The sequence below is a fragment of the Anopheles moucheti genome, chromosome 3, assembly GCF_943734755.1.
Source record: "Anopheles moucheti chromosome 3, idAnoMoucSN_F20_07, whole genome shotgun sequence".
Taxonomy (NCBI): Eukaryota; Metazoa; Arthropoda; class Insecta; order Diptera; family Culicidae; genus Anopheles; species Anopheles moucheti.
Window position 1 is genome coordinate 58,813,287 of NC_069141.1, and position 18,512 is coordinate 58,831,798.

Here is an 18,512-nt window from a genome sequence, read left to right on the forward strand (position 1 = left end):
GTTCAAGGTTGCCATAATAATCCTTTCGATCATGGAACGAATGGGATAAGTGGATAAATCATGCGGCAGACATGGCAGTCGTAAACGACTTCATTGGGTTCGAGCTCCAAAGACACCGTCGCCGCTAATGTCGTGAAAGTTGACCTAATTTTTTTACCATCATCCCTAACCCGTCTCAAGGTGCTTAAGCACGATGACTCGTTTTTTTTCGTAATGCGTGCGTTTGTATGCGCCAAGTGAATCCCACTGCAACCGTTGCAATGTCGAGTTGAATGATTCGAGTGCACCATTGTCGTGCGGTGCCAAAACACGGCGGAAACATGGCGACGCGTGCGGGAGAGCACACAAAACGCGGGAAAATGATCGTTTACCGTTTCATCTTTGACTTGCGGGGACCTGGGGACTATTTTTAATTTGCCACTGTGCGACTGTAGCGCAGCCATGCAGCATCTCGATTTGCAGAGCGCGCGATCGCTGGTAAGTGGGAAGATGCAAAGGAAACTGTTGGAAAATTCGGTCGGACAGGTTTGGTTTACTCTCTTGCTCACAAGATTTCAATTGCTCTACGCTCGTGTGGGTAGTTAAACACGATTAAGACCGCGCAATGTCAGGGGTTGGTTCATTAGGTTTTACCTAACGTGAAGTACCATGCGTCTCCATCGAGCCGTTAAGCTGGCCGATTGCACGGAAGGGAAAGTCAAGTTCATCCACTGGGCAATTGACGGGATTAGTAAAGTTAGATTAGATTAGACTTAGATTAGATAAAGATTAGTCTAGACTAGCAAAGGCATCATAATAGAGAGCGGAGTGATGATAATCGTGTGGATGAAATATTGTCATGATCGATACGATCGTTAGAATAGAATCTGTTGTAGTTATTTGTATTTATAAAAATATAAAAGAAATACAAAAGGCCTCGGATATCTAGTCCTTTATATATACAGTGAATTACTAAATAAACTAATTCAAAACTAGTTGCTTTTGCTAAACAGTGGTTACTTAAATGAATGAGGAACGATTCAAATTAAATGTCGAAGCAATTCAATTCCAATTCTAAAATTACCCTAAACCAAACAATTTTCCCCTCGCTAATAGACACTGAACGCTCGACGCTCAATCATAAAATTCGACAAAGTGCAACACACTTTATGGCTCCATTTTTTTCCACCCCTTTGGCCATTTTTCTTCGTCTTGCGAGGGCGATGGCAATCGCTCGATCACTTGCCGTCGGCGGCCGCACAGTATCGTTCCACCGGACCATTTTACTATGGCCCATAATAACCAAATGGAAACATCAAACTCACATTTCTGGCCCCCGGATTGTAGTCCTCCGGGGGCAAACACACTGTTTACATAAAGCCGTGGCCACCGGGACCATAACGCAGGCGTTCAAGGTTTTCCACCGTTCGCACCATTAGCGCAACCGACATCCGGTGTGTCAAAAAATTTCAAAATGGAGCAAAAGGGGAAAAAAGAAGGCCGCAGATACATGTGATCAAGTAAATTTTGCGTTAGTGGATTATTTTCATAACCAAAGTCGAGTGGGTAGAGTTCGTTTTTCGCAGCTTACGTTTATGGGGTTTTAAATATTTTTACACACCACACCAATATTTGCAGGCAGGCGATAAATGAGGTGTTGTTTTCACCTTTTTGTTTCTGGAATGCTTCCACCATTTTTATCGACTTCGGACCGATATTAATCGTAACCTAATGCGGCATTCGGGCCTGGTTTGCAATTGAATGCCTTTGGAGCTATTTCGTACCAATGATTAGCACCTTTCTTGCTGGCTTAAAATAAGCAAATGCAGCAATGCAGTAAGACCCTACCCGTACCGGTTTGCTACTCCAAAAAAACACATACCCCAGGTGTCGATCAATCAGAGCTGTCAATTATACAACCGATAAACAACAACCTGTTGGCAGCGGCACCGATCCGGGACGTAGCGGTCGTCCGCTATTGCCAGCGGTAGGGAGAAATATTTAACGGAACGAAATTGTGTTACACCGAGGGGCAGAAAAGTGAACTTGAAACCGTAACCTCCTCGGCTAACCGGGGTTTCCGCAGCCAGCTAACAAAAGGTTAGTTGGGAAGAGCACAGCACCAAATCATGTCCAACAAGAAACGTATTAATACTCTCCGTTCCCAGGACACTGAGACCCTTTTCCGGGAAGAAGGTTGAAGAAACTCGCGTGAAGAATTTGTGTCTAAAACCGCAAACTGGCAACGGTACAGAGCTTGGGAGGTATTTATTCTCTTGTACATAGCGGCACCTTCTTCAAGTACCGTTCCCCGGGACTGCATGTGGCCATGTTGCGGTGGTATGCAGTTGGTGAATTTCTATTCCATTAGAGCGGGAGTTGAGTGAGAGTTTGACTAGAAAATTGGATAGCCCTCGCACTCTGAGATCCTTTAGTGGTTTTGCTTAACCTGAAGATCTTTTAATATATCTTTTGGATCTTTTGGAAGAACTTTTGGATATTTGTATTGCCCTTACTGCCTATATCTACCAATAAAACTGCCAATGAGCGATTGAAAGAGAATCCTTTCAATATTCTTGTTGCAATTCTAACGCATAACGATGCTGAACAGCTTACAACGCCTTGAAAGACTAAAAACATCAGAATTCTAGATCATCCCCCTTGTCATCTGTAGAAGAACCACTCTAATTGCTCAAAATGGTACGCTTAATGCATCTGCTTTTGCCTGTTTTGCTTCCAACCGCGTAAAAGCTCTTTTAGCAGACGAGAAACCAGCAACAAAAAAAAACACCCTGCTACGCGGCCGTTGAGCGGAACCCCTGCGAAATGATTGTGAGGACGAGGTCGAGCACACGGCACACCGGCGCATATCTTGTGAGCTGCGTCGGCACGGGTCGGAAGGTTTATTTTTGAACACTTTGTTCTGAGCGAAAAAACAGCAACCTATCGCATGAACCCTCGCGAACAGGCCGCGTGCTCACCGGTTGTTCGGGGGAGGCAGCCGCCACCGCTTCGGGTACGGTTGAGCTCGCGCCAGAACTACAGTGACATCGGGGACATGGGGAACGAGCGATTTTATCAGCTAACTGTACCGGCTTCGTGTCCTGCATTTGTTCTACGATATGTGAGGCATTCTAAATGGCCGCGGGGTGAACATTTATGAAGCAATGGGAGTTGTCAGATGTAACTTGAAGACATTGGAAGATGCTCCGGTTAGTGTCGTCTGTACCGGACATTAGAAGTTCGACAATCCGGACATCAGGAGTCGACTCTAGGAGGATCTTTTTTTTGTAGAAGGTTTAATATTATAGCATTAGGTAGTGAACTTCACCAGACGATGCTCGGGACTGTTGCACCACACAACACGATCACTTGAAGATCTTCACGCAACTTCAATGACCTCAAGAACAATGTCATCCGTTTGGTGTCGTAGTGCAGCTCCTTTTCACTCTCCCCACGTACAGAGGACATACGATCTTCCTTCATTAATTTTCTCGCACGATACACAAACACACTGTAGGAGTATTTCTTTTTTCTTCTGTACGCGAAACTCAATATCACAGCAGGACACACGATCGTGTAAACACGGACACGCACATACACTATTTGCACACGCATAGCTTACCCGCACCGTCACCGTGTTGCCACTGTGTCACATCGCTATTTTTCCCAACCCTACCCGGGGCCCACGTGCCGACCGTGCAAACATCTTCCTCTCCCCATCCCCCGCTACCCATCTTCCCACGACTTCCTTTCAACCCTTTGCCTCATCCCCTCCACCCCAACCCTGTTTGCGGCCTGGGTAGGGTTATTGATGTTGGGACGTTGTCTTTTTCCGCCTGCATTTGCTTTTCTTTTCACGATTATTTTTAAAAATAATTTAGCTCTCACCACTCGACAAAAACCACTGTTGCTTATAATTCCGGTTGCGCAATGGGGTATGTGGTGTGGATTGTGTTTGTGCGCCGTGCGCGTGTGTTGTGCGGTAGCGCACGAGCGCGCGTACGCAACGGGTGAAGTTACTGTGTGTGTAGGTGTGTCTGTGGTGTTGTCTTGCTGTGGTAGGTCCATCCTCCTAGTACATCTTCGTATGCTTCGATAGTATTAGCACCCGCAAGCAGGACACACCCGAAAGGATAGCTGGAAACGAAACGTTGGTACGGTGGTTTCGAGCAGTTACAGATTGTCGGAGAAACTGCTCGAATGGTGTGCACTATCAAATGTGTAGGTGACAATCGTTGCACAGTTTCATCTCTCAGTGGTCAGTTGCATTTGAACTCAAACACACACTAGGGCCCCGTGGCGGTGGCTAAGATGTGAGCGACGGACGGAAAGTACGGACGAACCGGGTCAACTATTTTTAGCTCGTTTTTGCACACATTTCCCACGACCGAGGTAGCCCCAGGTTGCGAATACAAGAGGTCCGGGGTCCGGGACACACGGACGAATTTGATACTCGTGAAGAGGATGTAGCGTACGGATCGGAGACAAGGATCCCGATCGTTAGCCGTAGCAGCAACGGCAGTAATAGCAGCAAGAATTTCACATCACTCAACTCAATTCCGCCGAACGGCCCACCCCGGCCAACACTTACACCAGTACACGGCAACGTAATCCTTATCCTCTAGTAACCGCTCCAGCTGCTTCGCCGAAACTTCCTCGATCGTGGCCTCGGGGGCCGCGGCCGGGGCACTACCGCCCGCCTTTTTCGCACAGTCTACATCGCTCACTAGCCAGCTGCTGGCCAACAGTAGGAAGCACAACGGTGCCACTAGACTCCTGATTCGCGGCAGGCCCATCTCGTGCTGGGGGGATGTTTCGCGGACTTGCAGTCTCCAAGTTCCGCTCCGTTCAGAGGTCCGCTCGTAACTGCGGCGTACGTTCGGTACGAACGGCTTTTCGCGGCCGATCCCCGTGATTCGCGACCGTTGCGCGATTGCTACGGAATGGGTGATGTTAAAAATAAGTTCCTACTGGTCGTGCTCTTGCCTCCGAAGCGCCAAAGAGCAGCAGTTGGAGAGAATCTCAGGGATCTACGATCGGTCCGGGATCGGGTATTACGAGTGGTCTGGTTTTTTTTTATTGGAAAGATTTCGTGGTTTGCTTCCGATCGTAGTGTTTGTATCACTCGTCGTATGAGGAAAATTGTTTTTCCCGAGAGATAGTTCGTAGAGTGGAAAGGAAATTTTTTTATGGATTGCATATTGCTTAGGCGATTATTGGCTTGACAAGTTGAAAGATTATTGTCCGTAGCTTTTGAATATAGATTATTTAATGTTTGAACGAAGGAATCTTTATCGCTGGATTCCATATTTCACACAAGGGAACATTTCAGAGAAGAACAGATTATGATTTCAATATCCCCAATAATACCTATGACCTAGCCATTTTGTAGGAATGTGAAAACAACTGACGGTGAATTTCAAATATCTGGCAGATGTAACACAAAATGAATGACTTCTTAACAATGCTCATCGTGATTCTGCTATGTTATGTGCAGTTAACTTATCTTCTACGATCCCTGTCCTTTTTCTGTATAAAGTTTGAAGTCTAAATGCCTCGAAAGTAAATAATCGTTTGATGGTAATTGAGCTATGATGAATTATCGTTTGGCCACAAAGCAGCGGCACGCATTTAAACTTATGATTTTTAACCAATGTTATACTGTTTCATTAAACAGAGGAGAAATTACCATCGTTATGTGAGTTTAAATTGAGATTATACGAAACGCAAATTGCATACCTTTAGGCGGCTAAAATATTTTCCCACTCGGGAGCTATGACAGCACACCGATGCGCTGCCAGTTCGGTAGCGCTTGGTGTAAATGACACTTCAGCTGAATGCTCATGCTGTCAAAACGCTGCCAGTGAGCAAATGTAAACAATAATACGACCTTCAACTCGCGCTGTCGGAAAGGGAAAAACTTTCTCGTGGCCCAGCTAAAGTAAGTGCGTTGGCTGGAAGCTTGTTTAAAACACATAAAACTTTATACTTTCTTCAGGTGGAGTTCGATGAGCATTTTGTATGTGGAATTCTTTTACACCGGAATTAAAAACTCATCGCGCAACGTTGGCCTTTAGGTGAGCAAGGTAGCTGCTTTGTGTGTGGTGAAGGAAACTTGTGAAAAATTGATTTGTGCGGTGTTAATTTGGTGTTATGTGACAATTCGCTTGGTAACAGTGGTATCATTTCAGCATAAAAAAAATTTTAAACAAAGTGTAGAACAGTTTATTGGCCAACAATCGGGGGAAGTATCAGGTGTGACCTCGGACAATCAGCTGCGGCCGGTTCTTCCTGAAGTTTGCCTATTAATAGGATTGCGATGAGAAAGTATTTCCTCACCCCACCACTTTTCTAATTCGCACTGCATGTAGTTGGTCTATAAATAATAAGGGAACCAATCATACATATTTCCGTTACGCATCGTGGATACAATTGAACAAACAAAGTTTTTTTGCGTCTTGCATGAAAATTTGGTCCCTTTCGGTTGCATTATTGTTTGATTTGATTAGCGTAACATTAATCTACTCGGTTGCTAAGGTAATTGTGGGGTTGCTAACAAAAGTTGATTGCAATTCAACATTTACTACTCCAAAGTTCTACTGCCAAAAAGTTGTAAATAATACTAATTTTTTGGCATATTCATAAGTGTTTAAGTCTTTTTTAACATTTTATTCCGTTTCAGTATTTTAGTGAACATCAAACAATAAAGTACACCCTGCACAAACAACAAACGATTGAGGAGCATGCGCCTCGATGCTTTGGTCGCATGGTATCAGAAGAAGATCGGCACCTACGACAAGCAGCAATGGGAGAAAACGATCGAGCAGAAAATTCTAGCTGGCATCAGCCATTTGCCATTAAAGAATACCAAACTCAAAACCGAACTGATCGATGTCGATCTGGTACGCGGTTCCACCTTCCCGAAAGCTAAATCGAAACTCTCGATCCTGACGGTGCTGTATCTGGCCGCATTGCGTTTTCTGCTACTACCGGTATATGCCCGCTGGTGGGTACAGCAAACATCGCCAGGGGTTTTCCTACTCCTGCTTACGCTCTATCTGCTCCAGATGCTGAATCTCGGCGTCTACAGCTACTGTGCCCGATCGGTGACAGGTAGCGAAAGTGATTCAAAGTTGACAACAGAAGCGGTCGATCACATTGTCACGATATCGGATTTTTTGATCCCGCTAGCACTGAGTTTGCTGTTAAGCGTAATTCATTCGCAGATTGTTGCGACAGCCTCGAACAGTAATGGATCGTCACTGTTTTCCTGTGGAAAACTATCACAAAAGTGTTTCTCGCATAGTTCCCCTGGTTCGGGAACGCCGGGTGCCCCTAGTACCGGATCCGGCCCGCCCATGTCGGCACCGACTGGTATTGGAACGTTGAGCAAGAAGCAACGTGAGCAACGGATTCGTCGCAAGCGTCGAGTTAGGGCACACTCCGAAACGGCACAATCGGCTTCGGGCCGGATGCCATCGGATGATCGAGATCGCAAGAAAGCGTTTGCTAGCGTGGGCGGATCGAAATCGGCCACCAGTTCACCTGCCCGGATGGCTCCAAAGAAGGGTGCATGTAGTACGAGCAGTAGCACCAGTAGTGATGCTGTGGAAAGACAGCAACCGGAGCTAAATGTGGAACAGGATGTGAATAGCACTCTCCGGGAGGAATTGCTTCGTATGGAAGATCGTGCACCAAATATTCATCGGGCAGCGAACGGTACGGCGAAGGTTTCACCGATAGGCGTAACCATCACATCGACGAACAGTTCAAGCGATCATTCACCACCGAACGGGCGCCGTTCTGGTGATCATGTGGCATCGGATACGATGCCACTGCTACCGTCCGGGTTGCGTCGGCGCAATGTAAATTGGGATCCAACTGTACCGGAACGTACACGGCCGGGAACTTCCCTGTTGGAACCGGTCGTGGATGACGATGGGTTCGAGAGCTTAAATGGCAAAAGCTCCGGCGGTGAGGATAGTGTTGGGAATGTGTTTCACCACGATCACAACCGCTACCGCAAAAGTCCTTTTGCAAATGACTGGCCAGCTACTGGTGCTACCGGAGGAAACATAGAGTTTAAAGATCACCAATCCGATTCCGATACGGATACGCTAAAAAATAGTGCCACCAGCTACAACACTCCCATCATCCCAGAACTCGATGGACTGCTCGATCCTCAGCGCAAGCAAAGCATAGGCAAGGAGGTGCCGGACGTTGCACAAAAGGATACGCAGCAACCGCAGGAGGGGAAAGAGTACAAGGAGCCGGTACGGCAACGGCGTACAAAGGACACAAGTAAGCAGCAACGGTGCGCACCGAACGACGGTGCAAAGTTAAGCGGAACGGACGAAAAGCTAGGGACGAGCGGCAGCGACGATACGGACGAAGAGAACGAGTACGATTTGCATTCACCGTCGCCGCCCCACCTGCACCTACTCCATTCATCGCCACCGCTTCGCCATCAGCCGGTACCGGTACGGTCGTCGGCCGGCTCGTCCCCGTCACCGCACCATTTGCTTTACCTTCATCGCCATTCCGCCGTAGTGCAGCCGACGATCCATTCCGTTCATTCGCTTCATACGCATCAGCATCACTTTCACCATTCGCCCTCCGTACTGACCGAAGGTAATGGCACATGCACCACACCCAAACGCGCTGTTTGCTGTACGATAGGAAGTTGGGGGTTTACCCGAGAGGATTACCAAATAGATAAGCCCATTGGTTTGGCATTGATAAGTAGAAGCTTATGATTTGTACATGTTGCACCAGTACGAAATTTACTGGAATTTCGGGCTGTAGTGATAAAGTTAGGATCGTTTGTAGATTGTTTTCGAGTTGAAGTGGAATGTGTTGAGGTAAATGTGAAATCCTTCCCTTTTTTGGTACTTTTGTGAGCTGAAATCAATATGAGCTCGATCGAATGAAATCTCAATTCAATTTGCATAACTTTCAGCGTTTCAGTCGCGAAAACTTTAAACAGAATTGATATCTGTTTGAAGGGTTCATGTCTACCTCAACAATTTGTAGTTTAATTTGAAAAGAATCGAGACCAAGTAGGCCAAGTTTTGAACTCTTGTACTTTATTTTGTAATAACTGTGTGCAACTAAGCGGACAAGCAAGCATAATAATACAGTACATAAAAGCTTATCGCATTAACGTCTTGTGAGCTAGACTAACTTTTGCATAATTACAATGCGGTTTAAATCTAAAAGTGTTCTCCATCCGTTTACATAACAAAGTATTTCGCGCATGTTTTAAATCATGATTTTAAACGAAATGGACAGTTTTTAGTGTTCAATGTGCAAGGGAAACAAATTGTGCAAATTGGATATTGAAGATTATCTTTATCTTTAAATTCGATTTTTCATATACCAACTCGAATGGGACATATTTTTTCTTAGACAAAAAGTGTAAAGCTATTCTCAAAAAGAATAACGCCATCTTTCTCGCTACTTTTAGGCGAAGAATGCAGCTACAGTTCCGAGCTGGACCATTCCGATACGCAAAACGAACACTCGGATGATGATTACGAGCTTGAGGACGTCCCAACGCTGATCCTGAATCCGGCCTGCGGTGCGAGCGATCGTGTCAGCTGCACCATGTGGGAGGCACGGGAAGCAAAGAAGGCCGAAATGTCCGTGCTGGACATTTCCTCCGCCATCATCGAGCGCGTCGAAGCTATGCCCGAATCGTGCGATTACGTGTACATCGGCGTCGTGCTCACCGTGTTCCTATCGCTTGTGCCCGCCTTCTGCCGACTGTGTGAAGCGACGGTCGATTCCACCAACTCGACGGAGGTCAATTTCCTCGACATGCCGGTGATACTGTTCGAAAAGGCATCCTTTTCGCTACTTGCCGTGCTGCGGTTCGCTTTCGGCGAGAGCACCTGGGAACGGTTTGTGCTGGTGCTCGGGCTCCTGTTGCGGATCGTGCTAACGTTTCTGGTGTTTTTCCTGCTCGCCGTAGCGGAGCGTACGTTTAAGCAGCGCTTTCTGTACGCTAAACTCTTCTCGCATCTGACATCCTCCCGGCGAGCCCAAAAGTCCGGCATACCGCACTTCCGGTTGAACAAGGTGCGCAATATTAAAACGTGGCTGTGCGTACGATCGTACCTAAAGCGTCGCGGACCGCAGAACTCGGTGGATGTGATTGTATCGGCCGCATTTATCATAACTTTGCTGCTGCTTGCCTTTTTGAGTGTGGAATGGTTGAAGGACTCGGTACATCTGCACTCGCAGTTTAATCTCGAGGCGCTCGCATGGTCCTGCGCGTTTGGGACGTTTCTGCTGAGGTTTATGACGCTCGGTACGAAGATTAACAAGAAGTACAAGAGCGTGTCGGTGCTGATAACGGAACAGATAAATCTCTATGTCCAGGTTGGTAGCGCGTCGATCGTTTTGGCACAGAAGTAGCGATGCGAATGATCAGTTAATGCTTTCTCTTCCAGATTGAACAGAAACCAAATAAGAAAGACGAGCTGATGATATCGAACAACGTGTTAAAATTAGCTGCTGATCTCCTCAAGGCAAGTAACGACCGAGTGTGATATGGTCAGGATAATATTCACCCATAATAATGTTTCTTCATGTTTTCACAGGAGCTGGAATCTCCGTTCAAAATCTCCGGTCTCAGTGCAAATCCGTATCTCTACACCACCGTGAAGGTGGTCATACTGTCCGCCCTCTCCGGTGTGTTGAGTGAAATGTTAGGCTTCAAGCTAAAACTTCACAAAATTAAAATTAAGTAAATGGAGCAATAGCAAGTTCCCATTTTAAACGAAAGATTTTATCTGCGCCTCGCGCGTTTAGCAAACCTCCAATGTGAATGTAAGTGACGGTACTATGTTTGTTAGTTTCGATGCGTTATGTGATGTAGCAGGTTTTTTTTTTAAATTTCTGTCTCAGTGTGTATGTCCGCAAACGGGTACGCCCGGTTGGGTAAAATTGTTTACAGTTTAATGCTCCTCCATAGTCGTGGAAGATACTCACCTTATACTACCTTTACCTGATGAAATGGGGATCCGCTCCCACGAAGCTACGCCCCAAGCCTGCAAATTCTCAAGCCTCAAGATTTCTCTCGTTCCAATGTTCCGTAGGTTAATATGTAATGGAACATAGTAATAGTAGTGTAAGGAAGTTACTAGTAGCACATCTATAACCACATTGCAGCGAACTGCACTCGATACATATACAGGGTTAATACAAAAAAAAACTATATAGAAACCATATGAAAGAATAGCATTAAACGCACGATCCGTTGATCGGTAGTGTAGCGAGTTTGTTCGGCCACGATCATCTGCGCGATGACCGGCGTGGCTGGTTAGTAAGAACTGAAATAACTATAGTTTATTTTTATAGTACAGTAAACAAAATCCATCGCATGGAAGGAAGTAGCTAAGGATAGGAACAGGATTTTATGTGAAAAGGTAATGTGCAATTACAACGTTTATATAGCGAAATGTAGCCAGTGGACACACATTTGGTGTGTGGGCATGTAGGAAAGGGTGTCGTTTTAGATGCGGATAAGTCAGCATCATGTGTTCGTATTGAGATTGTGTATTTGCTAACTGTTTTAGACTATGTGTGTGTGTGTGTTGTGTGGTAGTGTGTTTATGGTACGATGCTGTACTCGTTTCGTTTCCAGCCGTTAACTAAGTGAGAAATGTTCCACCAGCACTAGGTTTGCTATATTTTAACCTCGAAAATTAAAATCTTAAACGCAGAAGAAGGGTGTGTTACCTTTTGCGTGCGGATGAGGGGAACCAATCCGAAACGGATACCATTACACTCCTAATAGCTGTTTTCCATTACACGTACGCATTGTGTTAGTTCTCATCGTTATAGGTGGTTAAGCAATCGTTCTTGATTACACCCATTTCAAGCTATAAAAAGGATGCCGCGAACGTCTAAACAGAACCACTCTATTACTGTAGTGTAGTGACGGCGCCAAGCCTCGGCTATTATGAAGAACAAAGTGTCCTTCAAATCGATCATCTCGATTATTGAGATGAATGTAAAGTTTTACCGTTTGATCGGTTTGGCACCGTTCGAACTCAACACGAACCGGGTACGTCTGTCGAAACCATTTTGCTGTGCGGTGGGTGGATTCGTGACACTCTACTGGACCGCGATGGTATCCTCGATCGCGACCAGCAATCATGCGAACGATCGGATCTCGCGCATCTCCAATTACTTTCAGCTCATCACCAACGCGATCATGCTGACCGCGATCCTACTGACACCGACATTTAGATTGCGCAATTTCGCCGAAGTTATACGTGCGTTGCGCAAGCTGGAATTTGATCTGCAGAAGGATTCCATCGGTAGCAACTTTGGGCGCATGGCCCGTTGGAACATTGGGATCGTTTTGGGAACGCTTGGTGTGTTGCTGTTGGTGAGCGGCTTTGATTGTTACGTGACGGTATTCCGAGGAGCTATCCGGGTGGACTATTGGATCATAACGATACTACCCCAGTTCGTGGACGTGATAGCCGTTACGCAGGTTATTCTACTACTGCTGTACATTAATGGAAGGTTCCGGTTGCTTAACCAGCTGCTGGAGGAAGAACAACATCCGGTCTTGGGAAGAATGCGTTATAAGCAATCGAGCCGACTTAATGTGGCGACGGTGAATGGGCCGAAGAAATTGGGCCTGCACGTGATCGAGGTGCACGGTTGCGGGATGGACGGTGCATCGCTAAAGTATCTGCAACTTCCGAAGGTCCTGTATCGGTACAACGATCTGTACGACATTTGTAAAATGCTCGATCGTTACTTTGGGTTACTGTTTCTACTGACGTTCACCTCGATCTTCATCGTAACGACGATACAGCTGTACTATAGCTACACCATTCTGTACTGGTTTACGGGTGAGAATGGGTTCACCATCTGGTCGCTGATGGTGTGCCTCAACACGATATCGATCAATCTCGGTGTGCTGCTCACGATCGTACTGTTGTGTGAAAAGATTTCGAACAAAACCAAGCAGGCGAACGATCTGTTGGCGGATTTGCAGCTGCGTGGTTCACGCCATCTATCATCGGAGGTAAGTGTGAAAGAGTTAGGAGCGGTGCTCGGGACGAAATGCTCACTTGTCCACTATCTCATTAGGAAGTCATCAAACTGACGATCCCATTTCAAGCCCCGAACAAGGTGTTCAAGTTCTCAGCGATGGGCTTTTTCCAGATTAATTGCAACATGCTGTGTGGGGTAGGTTCTTCTGGAACGGTGATTCGTAATCGATGTCTTACGTAATGCTGGTATCCTTTTATTCTCCTTTTCCCCTTCCTCAGATGATTGGGGCAATCACGACGTATTTGGTAATCTACATTCAGTTCTACATTTTGTACGCGGATGAGGTGAAAAAGTCAATGTTTGTGTCTCGTTTTCAGATTTGAATCGCTAGTGATAAATTTTATGTGTCTGTAATATTTGGTTTTATTCTAACAATGAAACTGATTAAATGTGGCTATTAGTAGAAAGCTTGTCGTTTCCATATACTACTACAGCTTGTCTATTTGTTTGAATGTTAAATAAAAACGAACTCTCACAGTTTATTAGTGTATTTTTTTTTCAATTTCCTTCATCTCCTCGCTAGTAATAGTAATCGAAGGTCTTGGTTACTGTTTGGAATAATAGAGACTTGGAGGACTGAAGTTGGATTTCATTAATTTTTACGAATCAACGGGCGATACGAATGATGAAAATTATCCAAGTAACCATTGATTGCTTCAATTCGACAATACGTTTCCTGTCATTTCATTGTCATTTCCTGTGTACCTGCTGAATACTTAGTTCTGGAATTGCAAGCGGGCGATAGAGTAGGCGTCTTAGTCATTGTTCCACCGAAGTTTTATCGTAAATCGGCGAACAGAGTGTACCAAGATACCAAGATGGACCAAGATACTGAAAACTACATCAGCAGTGGTGAAGAGACGGAAGATGCGAGTGAAACTGAGATGTGGTCGATTAAATGGCATCATGCGGAGCAAAGTTATCAGGAAAACCGAGACGATTTGCTTCATCAGTTGGAACTTGCGAAGCAACGCAAACATCCGGAGTTTTTTAAGATTTTACAAAAACTCCAAACCGAGCTCGATGATCGTTTGCTGCTGAATGAAATAGAACGAGATTTTGCGCTAGCCAGCGCCAATCGTGACTGCTTGCGTGAGAAAGCCGCTGCGGAGGAAGAATTCGCCCAGCAGAAAGCGAATCTGATCGCAACCGCGATTTCTGATTTAGAGCAGGAAAAGAAGATGCTCCGACATGAGGTCGATGCGATGGAGCTGACCGGGAATGCTAAGAATACGGAGTCACCAACGGCAACACGGCAACTGCGTCCACGACTTTGCGATTCTGTTCCGATGCCTCAACCGGTCAAAATAAGCTATCTGTTAAGCAAGGAAGATATTGAACATGATCTGCAACTCATCCGATCTGGTATAGAAGCTAGTGTTCATCAAGGAGAAGGTAAGAGAAGAACCATGTTTGAGGAGGGAGGACGCACATATATTTACACCGTGTTGGTGAGTTTTATAATGGCATGTTAAATTTTCCACAGGGAGGGCGCTCGATGAGTGATTTTAAGTACCTCTGCCAATACCGACCAGCGGTAGTTCATTCCAACATTTAGCAGGTTCCATTGGCAAACGCATTGAATTTAGCTGGGTTAAATGTTGTACATCCCAGGAGTGTTGATTTAAATACGATGTTTTATGAATAATAATAATGAATAAACATAAAACGATGGAGAGTCTTTAATGAAAATGAAGGAAAAAATAAATTTGAATTTTGCTTCCATTACATTCAATTGATTCAAAAGGAAGGAACAATAAGAAAGAAACATTCCTTCCTAGAAGGATTAGGTGTTTTTCCGTCGAGTTTCATGTTTTCCATGTTTCATTTCCATGTTTTTTTAAAATAAATTTTTGAAAATAAAAAATCATCGCAAACTTGCCCACCATGGAATGTCAATGTAACTTCGCAACGCATGTCCGCTGGACCGTTCAGCAGTGCAGCACGGAGCTGTCAAACAGCGAAAAAGTGCACACATACGAAAAAAAACAACATTCGTTCTCCCTTCGCTGCGATCTCGTGTGTACGACAGTGTGCAGGAATCGAGTGCGATTGTTTTCTGTCTTTTGCTGCATAGTCTAGAAATTCCCCACCTGCTATATCCGACCTTCCCAAAGCATAGCTGGAGTAATTCTGGATATCCAGAACACTGTGCACTTCCGTGTGGTTGCGTGCGTGAGAAGCTGTTCGTGGGAAAGTGCTACGTTGCGCCTTCTAAAATTGTGTGTACGGAGCTAGGTACGGCCATAACAACCGTGTGACACCACTCCCGAAGAATTGTTGTTTTCGCGTGTAGAATCCGTCATTTTATCCGTACCCAAAAGGTTGCTGTGAAGAAAGGTTTCACATTTCGCGGTGGCTAGCGAATTACAGTGGTCGCGGCAGTAGAGTGTTTGAAGCAGTAGAGCGCATTTTGCCATCTTTCCCCCCCCCCACTCATAAATCAAGTGTCCTCATTTTTCAGTCCCAAGTAATCATCGATACGTCAACAAACGGTGGACAATCGGTGATTTCGCTCTGTTGTTCCGCTGGAAGTTGAACTTCAATCCTGTCCGTAATCTAAGGCGCGGTCGTCATTAGCATCTAACGTAACTCCCACGAAACGCTAACAGCTGTCCGGTACCAGCGGGAATTCCCAGCCATCCGCAGCAACCATTGAACGTAACATCAAGTTTGGGAAGGCGTGCACAGTATAGCGAATCGAGCGTTGGTGTGGCGAACGTGCTTCGGAAACTGCAGCCCGACACTAAACAATCATCAGCCGGAATCGTTATCCTACGGGCGGGCGCCTTCTGGAGTGTGTTCTAGGGCATCAGCGTCGTGTGATCAATTGACGGTCTCATCATCGTTTTGGAAGCGCGTGGGTTACACGGTGTGCAATCTCGCGTGTGATTGATTATTGGCTAGCGTGTGCGTCGAGTTCGTGATTGGATTTTCTCTCGGAACCGCTGTATTCGAACCGGCGCGGCGGAATCAGATCACGTATCGCAGAGTGCGGAGTGAATTAAACAGACGTTACCCATCCTCCCCCAAGCCCCCAGGCAAAACAATGTCGAACGCACAGGAGGAAGAGCAACACCTGCGGGAGTGTGAATCGTACATCCAGACGCACCGGATCCAGCGGTTGCTGAAGGACTGCATTGCGCAGCTGTGCGTGTCCCGGCCCGACAATCCGATCGTGTTCCTGCGGCAGTACTTCCAGAAGCTGGAACGGGTAAGTGTTATTTAAGTTTTCCATACCACACTGCTGAAGCATCTACCTTCCTATGTAAGAGTGGTTTTATCAACAATATGCAATCAAGGAAATGTTTAATGATTTAATGTCTACAAGTCCTGGCCTATTTTACATTGAAGAACGGTTTCGAATCCAGCAAATTTTGATTTTGATCTACGAACGATGAATAAGAGGCTAGACAATTGATTGAATAATTTTTCACCATGTCATTGTTTGATCCAATTTTAATCTTCATTGATTAATGACTGAGCGGAGAATAAAGGATTAGAAATTGTAGAACCTAATTTCCTAGTCTAGATTTGCCACGACTCGAATTACCCTTTGTTTCAAACGATGCAGTTCGCTCTTACGTAGATATTTCTAGTCGGGGGGAATCACATGTTGGGCGTAGAAGACGAGAATTGATATTAGTCCATAATCCTCAATTTTCTAAAATTGTTGGGTTTGGAATCCCATAATTCATTATCTTCTTTGCTTGCAGCAATAATGCAATAATGAGCACCGATAAATGATAAATGTTGCTAGCACGCAATTAAAATACGGTATTTTGACAGTGAACCTGTAAAAGCACACTTTTGAATGAGCTTGCTTTTATTTAGATCTCTAATTATCGTGCCATACGTATTGGACATTGATGTCATCCCAATTGGTTTGGTTCTGTGACAAACCATCTTTTAATGCTATGGCTCTGGTTTACCAGAAATCGAGTGAAATGTTTCACGATGTACGTGAAACTTGCTTCCAAAACTTTTGTAACAAAGACATGGCCTGCATGGCCATGGCATTTACTAGAGTGTAATACGTTGGTAGTAAATAGTATCAATTTGTTTTGTTATTTCTCGATCTACGGTTTATTGAAGTTTGAAGTTAGTTTTTCAGAATTCAATCACCGAAGAAAGATACATTACAGATCCCCACGTTCTTCGCATTATGGTATTATCTTGTTGGTCTTGTTATGAAGTTCGTGATATTGCATCTAGGTGTCCTGGAAATAATGGAACTCAATGGGAATTTGACTTAAGCGCACGTTATGTTTTTCAAATACAATCAACCTCCTCATTGCGAGTAGCTATTTCAACGAATTTTTCCTACAGCAAGCATATCTAAATACTACGAAATAAAACACCTTTCAGCGAGCAAAATTTCGGAATTTCGAATAATGAGCTTTTCGGTTCCTGTAATCCATTTTTTGATTATCAATACTAAAGTTGAAATATTCATTAAGCTTTGGCCTGATATGGATGGTTCAGGAGCTGCTCAGATAAATGTTAGCAGTTAATGAACTTGTAACGACGGCTAATTGTTTAGGATCCGCAATGAAAAACAATAACATTTACGAGGCTTTAGCATGGAGAACCCGTCCTTTGACGAAACTTCGGGAGTTACTGATGCCAAAAAATAAATATTTACAGCAGAAGATAAAACAAATCCTCAAGAACCCTAGGGCATTCTGAAGGTATTAAAAGCATTGGGTATTATTTTCTAATATTTCTCAGTTTTGGTTAAAATTAAAACATTAGCAACAAAAATTGGTCATTTGATTAGACTATCAAAAAAAAAATTCTATATAACGATGAAGAATGATTTTAGCTTAACTTTATTGTTTTATCTGGTTGATAAACATATTTTTATGAATTATTTATCGACGTGGATCGAATTATTTTATTTTTCATACCATGGCGTATGGAAAAAATTCTCTCGAATGATATGTATAACGCTTAAAACACTGTATCGGAGTTCTCGCCATAAGATGGTTCGATGTACTTCAAAATATTTGATAAATGTGTTCTGTATAGTTCTATTTAGTTCTGTCCAGAACAAAAAAATTAATTCCATTTTGTTCTAGAAAGCACAACACTCTTGTTGGTGTACTCTTTCAGTTTTGCAATATTAATCATGTCTCCTGTTAGGGGCGAGAGACAACAAACCAACATTGCTACGAGTGTCCCCTTGTTCGAAATCTCACGGCGATCAAGTAAGTCCGGTGAGTTTGATGATGAATGATGCTGTTGCTGATACTTGTACATGTGTGTGTGTGTGTGTGTGTGTGCGTGGCCGTCCCGCGCTGTCCTCCGCCGATAGTTGACCTTGTGCATTGCGTCGCCAAGTAACGACAATATGTTGTTGCAGTTGTCCATCATACCGACCCCATCCACCCCCGAACTGGTGCCGAGTGGACAGAATGAATCGCACAGCAGCAGGCAGGAAACGATGT

General features: G+C 44.7%; 5 protein-coding genes across 5 annotated transcripts in view; 4 read left to right on the forward strand and 1 right to left on the reverse strand.

The window, feature by feature from the left end:
* Positions 1-4,778, reverse strand: part of LOC128305163 (uncharacterized) — a 32,021-nt gene extending 27,243 nt beyond the window's left edge. Inside the window, exon 1 of the mRNA XM_053042484.1 lies at positions 4,574-4,778. Within this exon, the coding sequence (XP_052898444.1) occupies positions 4,574-4,778 (205 nt within the window). The remainder of the gene's footprint in view (positions 1-4,573) is intronic.
* A 1,112-nt stretch (positions 4,779-5,890) lies between these two features.
* On the forward strand, positions 5,891-10,741 carry LOC128303889 (protein phtf). The gene is made up of 6 exons (XM_053040972.1): positions 5,891-5,923; positions 5,981-6,059; positions 6,665-8,613; positions 9,449-10,365; positions 10,437-10,514; positions 10,587-10,741. The coding sequence occupies exons 3-6, from the start codon at positions 6,726-6,728 to the stop codon at positions 10,734-10,736; spliced, it is 3,033 nt and encodes a 1,010-aa protein (XP_052896932.1). The 5' UTR covers positions 5,891-5,923; positions 5,981-6,059; positions 6,665-6,725; the 3' UTR covers positions 10,737-10,741.
* Positions 10,742-11,931: 1,190 nt separating this feature from the next.
* Positions 11,932-13,481, forward strand: LOC128303890 (putative gustatory receptor 2a). Its single transcript, XM_053040973.1, has 3 exons — positions 11,932-13,033; positions 13,099-13,197; positions 13,281-13,481. Exons 1-3 carry the CDS (start codon positions 11,951-11,953, stop codon positions 13,383-13,385), a joined length of 1,287 nt encoding a protein of 428 aa, XP_052896933.1. The 5' UTR covers positions 11,932-11,950; the 3' UTR covers positions 13,386-13,481.
* A 399-nt stretch (positions 13,482-13,880) lies between these two features.
* Positions 13,881-14,568, forward strand: LOC128302861 (uncharacterized). The gene is made up of 2 exons (XM_053039707.1): positions 13,881-14,457; positions 14,549-14,568. The coding sequence occupies exons 1-2, from the start codon at positions 13,881-13,883 to the stop codon at positions 14,566-14,568; spliced, it is 597 nt and encodes a 198-aa protein (XP_052895667.1).
* A 537-nt stretch (positions 14,569-15,105) lies between these two features.
* Positions 15,106-18,512, forward strand: part of LOC128305542 (cAMP-dependent protein kinase type I regulatory subunit) — a 59,607-nt gene continuing 56,200 nt past the window's right edge. Inside the window, exon 1 of the mRNA XM_053043038.1 lies at positions 15,106-16,276. Within this exon, the coding sequence (XP_052898998.1) occupies positions 16,112-16,276 (165 nt within the window). The 5' untranslated portion in view covers positions 15,106-16,111. The remainder of the gene's footprint in view (positions 16,277-18,512) is intronic.

Coding starts and splice junctions, on each gene's coding strand:
- LOC128303889 (XM_053040972.1), top strand. CDS start 6,726: ATGCGCCTCGATGCTTTGGTCGCATGGTATCAGAAGAAGATCGGCACC. Junction 8,614..9,448: donor GCCCTCCGTACTGACCGAAG/GTAATGGCACAT, acceptor CGCTACTTTTAG/GCGAAGAATGCAGCTACAGT. Junction 10,366..10,436: donor AGATAAATCTCTATGTCCAG/GTTGGTAGCGCG, acceptor TTTCTCTTCCAG/ATTGAACAGAAACCAAATAA.
- LOC128303890 (XM_053040973.1), top strand. CDS start 11,951: ATGAAGAACAAAGTGTCCTTCAAATCGATCATCTCGATTATTGAGATG. Junction 13,034..13,098: donor CACGCCATCTATCATCGGAG/GTAAGTGTGAAA, acceptor CTATCTCATTAG/GAAGTCATCAAACTGACGAT. Junction 13,198..13,280: donor ATTGCAACATGCTGTGTGGG/GTAGGTTCTTCT, acceptor CCCCTTCCTCAG/ATGATTGGGGCAATCACGAC.
- LOC128302861 (XM_053039707.1), top strand. CDS start 13,881: ATGGACCAAGATACTGAAAACTACATCAGCAGTGGTGAAGAGACGGAA. Junction 14,458..14,548: donor TAGTGTTCATCAAGGAGAAG/GTAAGAGAAGAA, acceptor AATTTTCCACAG/GGAGGGCGCTCGATGAGTGA.